Source organism: Hemibagrus wyckioides, linkage group LG07 (assembly GCF_019097595.1).
Source record: "Hemibagrus wyckioides isolate EC202008001 linkage group LG07, SWU_Hwy_1.0, whole genome shotgun sequence".
In the NCBI taxonomy this organism is placed as follows: Eukaryota; Metazoa; Chordata; class Actinopteri; order Siluriformes; family Bagridae; genus Hemibagrus; species Hemibagrus wyckioides.
The window spans coordinates 31484705-31499900 of NC_080716.1; the positions used below are offsets into that span (position 1 = coordinate 31484705).

A 15196-nucleotide genomic window follows, 5' to 3' on the forward strand; every position below is an offset into this window, starting at 1 on the left:
CCTTGGTGATTTTACTCCCTTCCTCTGTAGTTTCTGCACTCATTTATCTCTTCTGAACCTGACTCCTTTTCCTCCCTACCCTTGGACTCACCGACACAGACACTTTCCTCTCCCCTCTTTCCCTAACTATGGACGTCCTCTGCCATCTTCACTACTTAACCCTCCGGCTCCACATGCTTCATCCTCCATGACGACTTGGCCACCTTTTATATTTTTGAAGACTGAGAAAATCTACCCGATAATCACTTCGGCCCAGACTAGGCCTACATTACGCACCCACGATTTCCCTTCTCCTTTATTGTCACATCTCTCAGCCATAACACCAGAAAAGATTCTACAAATCATCCGGTCTTGAAATCCTACCATCTGCCCACTGGAACCAAACCCTTCCACTATGCTCCAGACCATCAAGAATCGACCGAGTGGGTCCCATCGTCAAAGAACACCTGAAAGCACCCCAGCAGGACCAACAACGGGTCTGCGCTCCACAACAGAGATACACTCAGCACTGAGCAGAATAGATCCACGTAAGTCAGCTGGTTCTGATGAGATACCAGGACGTGTGCTGAGGACTGACCAACTGGCACAAGTTTTCACTGACATTTTCTGGCCCAGGGCACTGTTCCTACAAGTCTCAAGACTTGTGTCGACCCTAGACCTTACCAAAGAATACTGGCAAATGTCCTTTTCATCAAATGCTAAAGCTAAAACGGCCTTCAGCACCAGCAACTGCCAATGGCAGTACCGGGTCCTTTCCTTTGGCCTACATGGGGCACCCTCTACATTCCAGCACATCATGGACATTGTTCTCCAACCCTCCAAATCCTACTTGGATGATGTCCTCATCCACTCCTCCACCTGGTCCGACTACTTGTTCCATCTGGGGGAGGTTCTTGCTGCCCTCCAGACTTTATGGTAACTGAATTTTATTCCTGATAGCAAGTGCTTGACTGAAAACATTTTTGAACACTGTGTGTGTGTGTGTGTTTGTGAGACAGAGAGAGAGAGAGAGAGAGAGAGAGAGACATTCCTTTTTATGTTAAATATTCATCTCCTTACAGAACCTTCATCATATCTACCTTTGCTGAGCTTTCTGTTTAAGAATTTAACCACAAGATGGCTACAGTGAAGCATGTTGCACAGAAAATCACCACAGGAACCTCATTCTCTCATCTTCTAAAACTACATTAGTTCTGTTTTTTGTCTTTAATGCAAATAATCATATTTTTCTATCTAGATGTATATTTCTGTATCAGTCAGTCTACATAAATAAACAGAAATGTGGATGATGTGAACTTCTGCATGAACCAGAAACACGTCTCATAATACAGTGATTATTTATTGACCTTCAGCCTTCTACTATTTTGTGACAATTCAAACCACTAGTAAGAGAGAAAGAATACAAACATTGATGCAAATATGCGGGAAGATAGAAACAATTTCAACACAATTTTGCAGCAGAACAGGAATTCAAACATGGGAGAAAAAAATCCACAGAATGAAACAAACACACTGATCACTCATATGTGAATATATTACACATATTAAAATTTTAAGATTTAATTAATATGCAAAGATTAAGTCAGAGTTTGTTTAGATTTATAGCAAAAAGCTGACTATGTAAAAAGTCCATTTTGTAAAAGAAATATTCATTCCTTATTAATGGAGAGAGGATTTAAACACTCTCTGTAGAATTGATCTAGTTGTTAAACAGATGCTGGTTAATTTTGTTCATGTGATCCTTCACCCACTCGACACTGGGGTATCCACACCGCTGACCACCGTTCTTCAGGGTAAAGCTGCAGAGGAGAGAGAAGATTTACATCAGTGTGAAACTGCAATAAAATCTTATAATATAATCTATACTAACACCATTCCACTATAGATACCACACTTATCCAAATAAATTTATATATTCATTAATCTTATTAATACATCTGAACACTATACTTCTAATTATATTATTAGAATACTAATGATGATACTGTACCATGTATACCATAATAACCTTAAACAAATGTACAAACTACTCTGTCATTGCAGAAAAAGCTTTATTACAATATTACAGTACTACAATACAAGCAAATGCTGTGTACATTATACTATCTTTACTTCCTGCACCCTTTCTACTGAGTGAGTGGATACAAAAATACATACAGAATCACTTACCATTTCTACCGGGTGAGGCAGTAGAGACTGGTTTATCAGGCTCTGGTTGAAACAATAAAAGATCAGATTAATCTTAAGCACATAGTAATATAATCCAACAGTCTAATACTAATACATTAACACTGTAGCACTATGGATTCTCCTATGCCTACACCTTAACATAGATAAATTATAGATACCACTATGTAATGTAATTTATCCAGGTGCACTCATCCAGATCAACTTACATTCATTATATTTACATTTACTGCATTTGGCAGACGCCCTTATCCAGAGCAACTTATATTTACCTCATTTATACGACATACAGAATTACTGTATATATAATTAATGTACTTACCGTTTGTAATGGATGAGGCAGTAGAGACTGGTTTATCAGGTTCTGGTTGAAACAATAAAAGATCAGATCAATCTTAAGCACATACTAAAATACTCCAACTCCCTATACTACTACTACTACTACTACTACACTACTACTACTACTACTACTACTACTACTACTACTACTACTACACTACTACTACTACTACTACTACTACTACTACTACTACTACTACTACTACACTACTACTACTACTACACTACTACTACTACTACTACTACTACTACTACTACTACTACTACTACTACTACTACTACTACTACTACTACTACTACTACACTACTACTACTACTACTACTACACTACTACTACTACTACTACTACTACTACTACTACTACTACTACACTACTACTACTACTACACTACTACTACTACTACTACTACTACTACTACTACTACTACACTACTACACTACTACTACTACTACTACACTACTACTACTACTACTACTACACTACTACTACTACTACACTACTACTACTACTACTACTACTACTACTACTACTACTACTACTACTACACTACTACTACTACTACACTACTACTACTACTACACTACTACACTACTACTACTACTACTACACTACTACTACTACTACACTACTACTACTACTACTACTACACTACTACTACTACTACACTACTACTACTACTACTACTACTACACTACTACTACTACTACACTACTACTACTACTACTACTACTACACTACTACTACTACTACACTACTACTACTACACTACTACTACTACACTACTACTACTACTACTACTACTACTACTACTACTACTACACTACTACTACTACTACTACTACTACACTACTACTACTACTACTACTACTACACTACTACTACTACTACTACTACTACTACACTACTACTACTACTACTACTACACTACTACTACTACACTACTACTACACTACTACTACTACTACTACTACTACTACACTACTACTACTACTACTACTACTACTACTACTACTACTACTACTACACTACTACTACACTACTACTACTACTACTACTACTACTACTACTACTACTACTACTACTACTACTACTACTACACTACTACTACTACTACTACTACTACTACTACTACTACTACTACACTACTACTACTACTACACTACTACTACTACACTACTACTACTACTACTACTACTACTACTACTACTACTACTACTACTACTACTACTACACTACTACTACTACTACTACTACTACTACTACTACACTACTACTACTACACTACTACTACTACTACTACTACTACTACACTACTACTACTACTACTACTACTACTACTACTACTACTACTACACTACTACTACTACTACTACTACTACACTACTACTACTACTACTACTACTACTACTACTACTACTACTACTACTACTACTACTACTACTACTACTACTACACTACTACTACTACTACTACTACTACTACTACTACTACTACTACTACACTACTACTACTACTACTACTACTACTACTACTACTACTACTACTACTACTACTACTACTACTACTACTACACTACTACTACTACTACTACTACTACTACTACTACACTACTACTACTACTACACTACTACTACTACTACTACTACTACTACTACTACTACTACTACACTACTACTACTACTACTACTACTACTACTACACTACTACTACTACTACTACACTACTACTACTACTACACTACTACTACACTACTACTACTACTACTACTACTACTACTACACTACTACTACACTACTACTACTACTGAATTACACAAAGACATTAGACCTCTGCCTGATGTTTTCTGCAGGAGTTCAATCATTTAAATGTCAAAATTAGTGATAGTTTACTCATATCAAGTTTATAATAAAACAAGACCTAACAGATGCTTAACCCTGCTTCAAATAAAGAAATAAATATTTTAAAAGTCTATTTATAGTATAAAAAATTTTCACCTGTTCTATACACAAAATGATATTAGAAAGAAATATTAATTTTATTATTAGAGCTTCACTCACTTTCAGTTGAAGTCTGGCTGTTAGACAGGCGCTGGTTAATATTGTCCATGCGATCCTTCACCCACTCGACACTGGGATCTCCACACCGCTGACCACCGTTCTTCAGGGTAAAGCTGCAGAGGAGAGAGAAGATTTACATCAGTGTGAAACTGCAATAAAATCAGAAAATCAGACACTCTGACACGCCCCAAACCTCCAAGATAATATAAAGTTAGATTCTGTTACACATAACCATAAAGAAACAATAGACATGAAAATACTAACTTTAGATTATTAATTAAAATTAATTAAAAAAATAAACAATGGGAAACTGAAAACTTACATGACTCCATGTTTTGTACACTGAAGATCTGTTACTCTATACGATGCAATGACTCTTACAGGGATTGTTTTATTCTGAAATCCGAAACAGCACTGATCTGGTCCTTTTGCATCTGTGTGAAAACATTTCTGTATTTAGTTTTGTGATTAAATGTTCAATAAGAAAATATTAGACACTTTTATATCTAGTATCAGATGCAGACTGTTGTAGCTATTAAACTGTATTATGTCACAGTTGAATTCTGGACTCTGATTGGTCAGAAGGTGTTGATTAGTTTTCTATAACAGCAGCTCTGACAGTAGTGCAGGTTTATATTAATGCACTGATTCTAATTGTTTCCATAGCAACAGCTCATTCACAGGGACTCTTATGGATGATGTGAGGCATAAACAGATTTAAAAACGTGTGTGACATGGTGAAGTTTTCTCTAAGCAGGTTTATGAAGAGTGAGATGATATCTGCACTAATACCTTTCTGCTCCTGACCATCATCATCTTCATCACATCATCATCATAGAAAAAAGTTAAATATTAATAAGTTGAAATAAAGTTAAAGTTAAAATATTAAAAAGATGAATTTTATCTTACTGTTGGCTGTTGTGAAGGACTGAAGGCAGGCAAGAACCAGCAGAACCAGCAGGAGAGAACGAGAGATCATGACTGCTGATGGTGATGATGATGATGATGGTCAGGAGCAGAAAGTTATTAGTGCAGATATCATCTCACTCTTCAGTTTATATAGTTGGTCAGAGGAGTGGGAGAATGTGGGTTTGGGTGTTCTCTTTGACTCAGAGCCAAATTGGAAAAAAAAACCCACCTCTTTTACAGGAAACTCTGCTGGATTTTTACCTAAAATGAGGAAGAATGTAATGTTTAACGCTTTTAAACAAACTCATCTCACTCTACAGTACTGAACTTATAAAATTAAGATAAATAACTGCAGCTTTATTGGAGTTCAACATGAAGTCTGTGGAGTCCAAACTCAGATCTCAGACCAGATCATCCACAATACACAGAGATTAACAAAAAATAAATGAAATGTGGCCAATTACTCACACAACAAGAACAAGAATAATGTTCATTTTCAATCCTTCAATAGAAATATAAAAATGAATTGTCATAATAAATATAACATTTAATAATGATTATCATAAATATAATAATTTCATAAAGGCATTTTAAACCATCTACTTATGTATAATAACATTTTTTATTTTATATAATCATATGTTTTCCACATCTGACTAAAACATGGAAAGGTGCAATTTTCTCACTTCATGACATTATAACTGCACATGTGAGATCAAGCAAACATCCAAATATCTGACATCATGTGAATAATATAAGATCAAATATGAAGAAAAGGGGGTGTGTGTGATGTGAGTACACATCACACACACAGAGTGTGTGAAGTGTGAAGAGTGAAGTGTAAGAGCTTCATAGTAAAGGAAATGAAAGAGAAGAGTGGGGGAGGGGTGGACAGGAAGTCAGTTAGGTCATGGTTTAATTTGTTAAAGCTGCTTGTGTCTAATGGAGAGTTCAGGCTATAGCCATCAGGTCCAATCCCACAGAAGATCTACTGCAACACAAACTGCTGAATAAGTGACCGGTGTTTCTGATAGAAAGGATTCAGATCACACAGAGCAGCACAGCTCACTGCATATGGAGCTGCAGAGTGTCAGAGTGACCATGCTAACTCCTGGACATCAAACAAAGCTCCAACAATAGACATCAGAACTGGACCATGGAGCATTGAATGAGGCCTAGTCTGATGTGTAATGTTTAATTTTACATCCCATGGACCACTGGTTGATTTCCGGCATCATGTACTGCAATATAAATTGTGTGCAGAGTAGCTATTATGACTGAATAACTAAATGGTTGAGCCAGAAGGTAACACAGACTTGATAACATCCTGGCATGAGGGCATTCTGGGATAAATGCGAACAGCCACATTATAAAAACTGTTCAGAAGGTCATGGCTGATGTCTTTCCTTCTTGCCATGATGTAAACACACACCTGAATGCTCCAGAACACCAAACTGCCAAAAGTTCTGCAAAAACCAATAGGGTTTCACTGATGCATTTAAAACAGTGATAGATAACAGTATGATATAGTAAGTGACATATTCATAGGATGAGCAGGGAGTTTTAGCACTTCAGCACACAGCTGTGGTACACTGCAGTACACCTGTAGTATAGTGAAATACAGCAGCAGTACTCCTGCTAATCAAAGAACCTAAACCTTTATCATCCGTACCATCTACTCTGAATTATTCCATGTAATGACACTCCACAGTTTTTATCCACATCTCTTACATCATGAAGGTTAACTTTAAATCAGAGAGTATACCACCCCTCACCTAATGTCCTGTTAAAGGCTGTAATTTAATCAGATTTATAAATTGTCATTCTTGTGATTTTAATTAGTTTAAACCATTTAATAATCCTTACATCACTAGTCCATAAGGTGTTTGAGAGTCTTATCAAGAACTCCATCTGCTCCACCACCCCCAACACCATGAACCCACTCCAGATCACCAACCACCTCAATGGCTCTACAGATGACTCCATCTCCCATGCACTTTACATTACCCTCACCCACACGGATAGCAACAAGTGGATCTCTGTGAGGCTGCTATTCATAAACTACAGCTCAGCCTTCAAAACCGCAATCCCCACACAGGTTGGGGTCCAAGAGCATGGCACTCAGTCAACAGTGTGTCAATGATTGCTGGTTAATATTTGTCTGGGTTTTAGCAAAATATGTGATTCTCTCCTGATCCTTTACTTTTACTTTCTTAATACTTTTTAAGCAAAATATTTTCTTTAATATCATTAGTAGGATGAGTAGTATCATTAGTAATGATGCAATCACTAATATTTACGCTTTTAAAGGTCACTGGTATCACTGTCATTTTAGTTGCTTACACAGACCTGTATAAGATTTCTGTAATGTTATTTTTGTTAAATGTTATTTAAACATTAAAATAAAGCAATAAACTCAGGGCCACAGCCTCCAGTAATGATGTCATTTATGATTAACAAGCTAGAAACTGTAACCATGTTTTCACACTTTATATTGGTTTCTCTTCTAATTGTTACTTGCCTCTATATTTTAGATCTAGATCTAAGTGTTCCAAGCACCAAATTCTTTTCCTGATGTGGCCTCCTAACTTGAACGGCTGGTGTGTCAGTTTAAAAGAAGACTATTTGCTGCTCTCACTGTGAAATCCAAAGTCTAGACTGTGGAATATTTTTAGACAATGTTAGTGTTTAGGCATTGTTATTGTTATCCTGAAGTACATCTGAAAGTACATCTGAACGTGTCCTGTTATCACCACCAGGGTTTTTGTGTGGCACCTAGCTTATTATCGTGAATAACTGCGACCCCCAACACCCCCCCCCCACCTGTTAGACACGGTTGATGTATATAGCTATAACCAGGCAGACAAGCTTCATTGAATGCTACGTACTCATTTTGTTTAATCCATGTTTCTGTTAAACAAAGAACACTGAACTCCTGATCAGTAATCAGTTCATTAATAATAAGTGCTTTAGTTGACAGAGATCTAATATTTAACAGTCCTAGCTTCAGATCAAAAGTGCTGGCTGTGCATTCACTATCATCTAGTTTTATGTTAATCAGGTTACTAAAACAAATTTTCTGATTGTTAAAACATTTTTGTTTGGCTTGGGGAACAGACACAGTCTCAATGTTATGAACCCTAGGTGTCAACTCTTTGCAGCTAGCAGACAGTCGGATTAACCTGCTTGTCTGCTCCCTGGCCCTGGCCCTGGCCCTGGATTATCACCGATTAACTAGACCTAACCTGTGCTGCTGGAGCCCCTAAAGGCCTAGCTGAGTTCACATGCCTTAAAATGGAGTCTCCTATAACCAGAGCTCTTTCAGGTTTCTCAGCAGGTTCACTGAGGAGAGCAAACCTGTTAGACATGTGAAGCGGAGAGGAGTGGTGCTCCCATGGGCAAGCCTTAGCATTAGCCTTGGCTTTGCGACTATGCCGCCGAGTCATCACCCATTCGCCCCGCTGTGAGGGCTCTAATGCCAGAGTTGGGGGGTTACTAACTCTACCTAAGGTATCCAGACTTCCTCCTACAGACACTACACTGCTCTCACTGTCACTAACCCTCTCTAGTGTCTGGATGCGCACCTCTAAAGCTAATATCTTCTCCGTCAGAGCGCTAACTAGCGTACACTTATCACAGGTAAAATTAACACTAACAATGGAGGAAGAATTGCTAAACATCCTGCAGCTCACACACTGTACAAGCTGAAAGTTAGTCATACTGTATGATCACGTACCTTTGAGTGGATTTCCTGATAATTAAGAGGAGTAATTTTCCTGATAATTAAGAGATCCGGAGAGGGTTTTCCTCCGACTGCTGTTTGAAAACCAGAAAAAAGGCTTCTCCCAGGAGTAAACAAATGAACAATTTACTGCAATATGCAAGTAAAGATTTAGAAAACGAAACCTGACAGCGTAAAATATTCAGACATAAGAGAAAAAATTAGACTATATAAACTTCGAATAAAAAACGCTGAAACAGGCAAGAACTCGCTCTTTCGTTTTTTCATTTTTTCATTTTTGAACATTTCTTTCATTTCTTTCTGATGCTTTCCATCCATTCCATTTCATTGAACTTTTTCAGACAGTGCAGTGTTTAAACCAGATTTGTTTTTTAATTAAAAATTGTATTTTTGCAGATTTATGACTTCAAATCCATCTGATTTTGATCTGTGTTGACTTGTTTTGTTATATTTGTAAGCTTATGGTAATGGTCTTGAGGCTCAAGTGAACCTGTTTGTGTAATTTGTTTGAGGCTATGGCGCAGAAAAAAAACAACAACCAATCTGAGTCATGAACAGAAGATGGAAATGAAATCATCACAAATTAGTGAAGGCACTGTCTGACTAGGGAATATTTTCCAGGCTGACATCATTTACCGAGTTCACTCTGTTTGATATTCTCAAAATAATAAGGAAGTGTGTGATAATGCAGCTTGGTCATATAAATACATGACCTCATCTCCTTCTTTTTTACCCCTTTCCCACTCGTCTCTTCCTCTATAGTCTACAGTCCTCAGGGGCATAACTATAGCTATTTTTCCTTCGGGGTGGTGGTGGGGTGGATGCTGGGTCTAATCATTTTTTTGTGGTTGTACTTGATAGATTATCATAAAACTATAACTTATAAAAGTGATATAATTCATTTAGTTTTTGGAAGATTATGGAAGCCTGTTCAATAATGCTAGTGGACTGTGTATAGTGAAAGATTATGGAATGGCATTCTGAAGAAAGAAATATAAAAGTTTGTATTTTAGATACTATTTATTCTGTTAGTATAGCAATAGCCACACCAGGATGTTGTCAGTAGTATAAATGTATATATGTCTGTATACAGGTTAATTTACCTGTTAATATTGATATGATCTGGTATATGTAACATATCTTTTATTATTCATTTAAATGATTCATATCTTTGTTTCTAAATGATTTTTAAAACACTTTGTAATGACGCCAACTGCACTTCCCTCTCACATTGCTCATACTTAACATTGTGTGTAAATCCATGGTGAATATCAGGCTCCCTGTGTTCCTGTGTAGGATATGCAGTACACAAAATAGATTGAAGTCTATACTGCTTTAAGTATTTTCAATTTTTATATAATTCCAAAATAAAATTAATGAATATTGTTCTCATAGTAACACATTTTTTTAATGCTCTTCACATTTCTGCACACACACAGTAATTTCTCCACATTCCAGAATCTTTGTCTTTTCTCTTAGCTAAGGGTTTAAAGAAGATTTGTTGAGGTTCAGGGGTCAGATGTCTTACTTTTTGTATTGTAAGAGACACTAAGATGGAGTAATTTGCCCTTGTTCAGCTTAGTCCCAGAGAGGATACACTCCTTCCACTCCACTGTGTTTATTTTTTTTTGGCCTGATATTTGGCCAGTACACAGATTGTTTCCTGTGCCATTGCTCACATGGTAAATTAGATCGGACAAAAAAGCACTTAGTGTAGATTTAATCCTAACATTTAAAACCTATTTTAACATCCTAGACTAGAATTTCAGTCACAGCAGCAAATATTATATTGTCTTATATTGCTACCACCTGCATCCATCCATCCACCCATCCATCCACCCACCCACCCATCCATCCACCCATCCCACCCACCCATCCATCCACCCATCCATCCATCCATCCATCCATCCATCCATCCATCCATGCATCTGTCCATCCTTCTGTTATTTCTAACATTTGGAAAGAAGTACAATTTCAATCTGACCTCAGGAAAACAAACACATGTTCAAACATCTAAGACTGTGTTTGTAAAAAAGAACATCATCATTCTCATCATATCATCATCATCATCATCATATCATCATCATCATCATCATCATCATCATCAGACCATCAATAAAGAACACATAAAAGTTTTTTATTTACCAAAACACATATAAAAAGTAACCATGAGCACTTTGTCAGAGTTGTGCTATGCTAATGTAAGTGCTATATGAGTTTGACAGAATATGAACAGTATATTTATATTTCCCACAGACCACCAGAAGGTACAGTCCTGCCTTTTGTATGCACAACTGTGGACATGATGACTCCAGCTGGACCGGGCATCACATACTGCCCCTATTTTGATACTGTATTTGGCCAGTTTTGTCACTGAAAGTGACATGGTGGCCTGGATTGTAAAGAGCACTTGTCCCATGCATTCCAAATTGCTGTGAGTTTGTCATGATCTCATTGGCCCTGCCTAGTGTCTTTGTTATCAAAGTGCATGATAAGGGAAAAAACATGAAAAGTCTTTAGAGATATTTTGGCTGGAAATATAACCCTATAATATACCATTCTACCAGTCCTCTTACATTTTACTCTGACCATCAGCCTTAGATTCAAACTACTCAGCCCCAAATGGGGCCTAGCTGCCTATTACTTTATTAAATTATATTTTTTATAATCAAAGTTTCCCTGGCTCCTTCCCTTCCTCTGCCTGTATGAAAGCTTCCTGTTTCCCATTCTGTGGATGCAGCTGGCACTTTCTTTTTGGCTTCCCTCACCGTTAGTCGATGATTTCCCTGCCCTCTCATAATTTTCTGCTGTATCTGCTCTTGTTATGTGACTCAATTTCCCTCACTTTCTTTTCTTTTCTTTTCTTTTCTTTTCTTTTCTTTTCTTTTCTTTTCTTTTCTTTTCTTCTTTTCTTTCCAGACATTTATAAAATGAAAGTTTTCAGTTCCTGTGTATTCTGTACATTATTTAAATTAGTATACAAACCTGGAATGTTATGACATAACTAGATACCTTGCTAACTAATGACAGCTTGACTCAGCTCCATTCACGCTGTGAGCTGTGATGACTGATGATGATTGATTGCATCTTAAAGTGCTTTTGGAAACTACACTATCACCAATGTTTTAATTATCTTACTCGTAGTTACAGTAGTAAGTTACAGCTTTCTGCCAGTATCTATATGATTTGACAGATTGATCAGATCCATGCCACCCCTTCACTCTGCCCCTGGTTCTGCTTACACCATGGTCCTGTAGTAACGTTGTTTCATTTTCATTGTACTGCACCAGCTGTATATGGTTGAAATGACAATAAAAGCTTCTTGATTCTTGCCTCTTGACATATCAGTCAGGTTATAAGCATTATAAGGACATTTAATTTGAAACTATTTGAAAATTTTCATCATTTTACAGTGAGATGGGGAATTTGGAGGCCAAGACAACAGTGCTTTAATTCTGAACAATTTTTATAATATTGCTGTTTGCAATTTCCTCCTACAATATCACAAGATTCCCTTATCAAAGGATGCCATCAAGTCTGTGTTACCAGAACGACTTATATTTATCTCATTTTATACAACTGAGTACTTGAGAGTTAAGTCCCTTGAGCAAAGCCCTCAATAGCCCTAAAAATCAGACGCAGTGGCAGCTTGGTGGTCCTGGGATTTAAAGTCACAAACTTCCGATCAGTAGTCCAACATCTCAACCACTTCCTGGACTTCCTGTCTGCCCCTCCCCCACTCTTCTCTTTCATTTTCCTTTACTATGAAGCTCTTACACTCTACTTTGTAAACTAATGACCTCACTACATAAACTTGTGTACTCACATAACACACACACACACACACACACACACACACACCCTTTTTCTTCATATCGGATCTCATATTATTCACATGATGTCAGATATTTTGATGTTTGCTTGAACTCACATGAGCAGTTTATAATAACAAAGTGAAAAAAAAATGCACCTTTCCATGTTTTAGTCACATTCTCACATATGGAAAATGTATGATTAAATAAAATAAAAATATATTTAAAATTTTCTTTATTAAATGATTTGTTTCATTTATTATAAATATTTTATACTTTTTAAAAGATATAGATTTAGTTGTGTGAATAATTAGGCACATTTAATTTTTATTTTAATCTCTGTGTATTGTGGGTGTTGTGTGATCTGATCTGAGATCTGGGTTTGGACAGAATTAATGTTGAACTCCAATAAAGCTACAAAGTTTGTTTGTTTGTTTTTGTTTTTTCCAGGATTGGCAAAAGAGAATATTTTTCTGTCACTTAAACACCCAAACCCACCCTCTCCCACTCCTCTCACTAATTATATAAACTGAAGAGTGAGGTGATATCTGCATTAATACCATTCTGCTCCTGACCATCATCATCTTCATCATCATCATCTTCATCACCATCAGCAGTTATGATCTCTCGTTCTCTCCTGCTGGTTCTGCTGGTTCTCACCTGCCTTCAGTCCTTCACAACAGCCCAGAGTAAGATAAAGTTTATCTTTTTAATATTTTTAATATTTTTAATATTTTTGTTATTATTATTATTATTATTATTATTATTATTATTATTATTATTATCAGTAGTAGTAGTAAACTCCTGGTTTATTGTGATGCTGAATTTCCTAAAAAGACGAGCAGGTTGCTGAAAATAAGCAGTGTTAATAAACCCCTGTGTGTTTGTCACACTGTTACAGTAAAATACTGAGTGATGTGGTGTGATGAAGCAGAGTTACTGTTACCACTGTAAAGTTGATGATTTTCCTGTAACAGCATGTCCCCAAGTGTTTTATTACTCTTACACCACAGCAGAGTTTCAAGGTTACAATATTTATTCATTACAGAACAATATTTAATGTTTAATATTTAATGTCATTGAAAGAAGTTTATTAAATAAGTGAGTTCCTGTTCTCACTGCTATAAACAGTTGTTCCTCACCAGCCTCTCTTTATTCTCTCTTCAAGCATAAACTCCTCTGTCCTGAAGATGTTAAGATGTTCCATAAACCTGCTTAGAGAAAACTTCACCATGTCACACACGTTTTTCAATCTGTTTATGCCTCACATCATCCATAAGAGTCCCTGTGAATGAGCTGTTGCTATGGAAACAATTAGAATCAGTGCATTAATATAAACCTGCACTACTGTCAGAGCTGCTGTTATAGAAAACTAATCAACACCTTCTGACCAATCAGAGTCCGGAATTCAACTGTGACATAATACAGTTTAATAGCTACAACAGTCTGCATCTGATACTAGATATAAAAGTGTCTAATATTTTCTTATTGAACATTTAATCACAGAACTAAATACAGAAATGTTTTCACACAGATGCCAAAGGACCAGATCAGTGCTGTTTCGGATTTCAGAATAAATCAATCCCTGTAAGAGTCATTGCATCGTATAGAGTAACAGATCTTCAGTGTACAAAACATGGAGTCATGTAAGTTTTCAGTTTCCCATTGTTTATTTTTTTTATTAATTTTAATTAATAATCTAAAGTTAGTATTTTCATGTCTATTGTTTCTTTATGGTTATGTGTAACAGAATCTACCTTTATATTATCTTGGAGGTTTGGGGCGTGTCAGAGTGTCTGATTTTCTGATTTTATTACAGTTTCACACTGATGTAAATCTTCTCTCTCCTCTGCAGCTTTACCCTGAAGAACGGTGGTCAGCGGTGTGGAGATCCCAGTGTCGAGTGGGTGAAGGATCGCATGGACAATATTAACCAGCGCCTGTCTAACAGCCAAACTTCAACTGAAAGTGAGTGAAGCTCTAATAAGAAAATTAATATTTATTTTACAAAATATCATTTTGTGTATAGAACAGGTAGAATTTTTATTTATTTATTTTACTATAAATAGATTTTTAAAATATTTTTTTATTTGAAGCAAGGTTAGGCATCTGTTAGGTCTTTTTTTCTTATTAACTTGATATGAGTAAA

General features: G+C 36.4%; 2 protein-coding genes across 2 annotated transcripts in view; one reads left to right on the forward strand and one right to left on the reverse strand.

Annotated features, from left to right (window-relative positions):
* Positions 1–1293: 1293 nt before the first annotated feature.
* On the reverse strand, positions 1294–5607 carry LOC131356446 (C-C motif chemokine 3-like). Its single transcript, XM_058395495.1, has 6 exons — positions 5494–5607; positions 4907–5018; positions 4585–4697; positions 2510–2551; positions 2170–2211; positions 1294–1799 (listed from the first exon to the last, which is right to left on the reverse strand). Exons 1-6 carry the CDS (start codon positions 5561–5563, stop codon positions 1789–1791), a joined length of 390 nt encoding a protein of 129 aa, XP_058251478.1. The 5' UTR covers positions 5564–5607; the 3' UTR covers positions 1294–1788.
* Positions 5608–13666: 8059 nt separating this feature from the next.
* Positions 13667–15196, forward strand: part of LOC131356444 (C-C motif chemokine 4 homolog) — a 9983-nt gene continuing 8453 nt past the window's right edge. Inside the window, exons 1-2 of the mRNA XM_058395494.1 lie at positions 13667–13736; positions 14582–14693. Of these exons, the coding sequence (XP_058251477.1) occupies positions 13667–13736; positions 14582–14693 (182 nt within the window). The remainder of the gene's footprint in view (positions 13737–14581; positions 14694–15196) is intronic.

Coding starts and splice junctions, on each gene's coding strand:
- LOC131356446 (XM_058395495.1), bottom strand. CDS start 5,563: ATGATCTCTCGTTCTCTCCTGCTGGTTCTGCTGGTTCTTGCCTGCCTT. Junction 5,019..5,493: donor GTCCTTCACAACAGCCAACA/GTAAGATAAAAT, acceptor GTTTTCACACAG/ATGCAAAAGGACCAGATCAG. Junction 2,212..2,509: donor TGCCTCATCCATTACAAACG/GTAAGTACATTA, acceptor TGTTTCAACCAG/AGCCTGATAAACCAGTCTCT.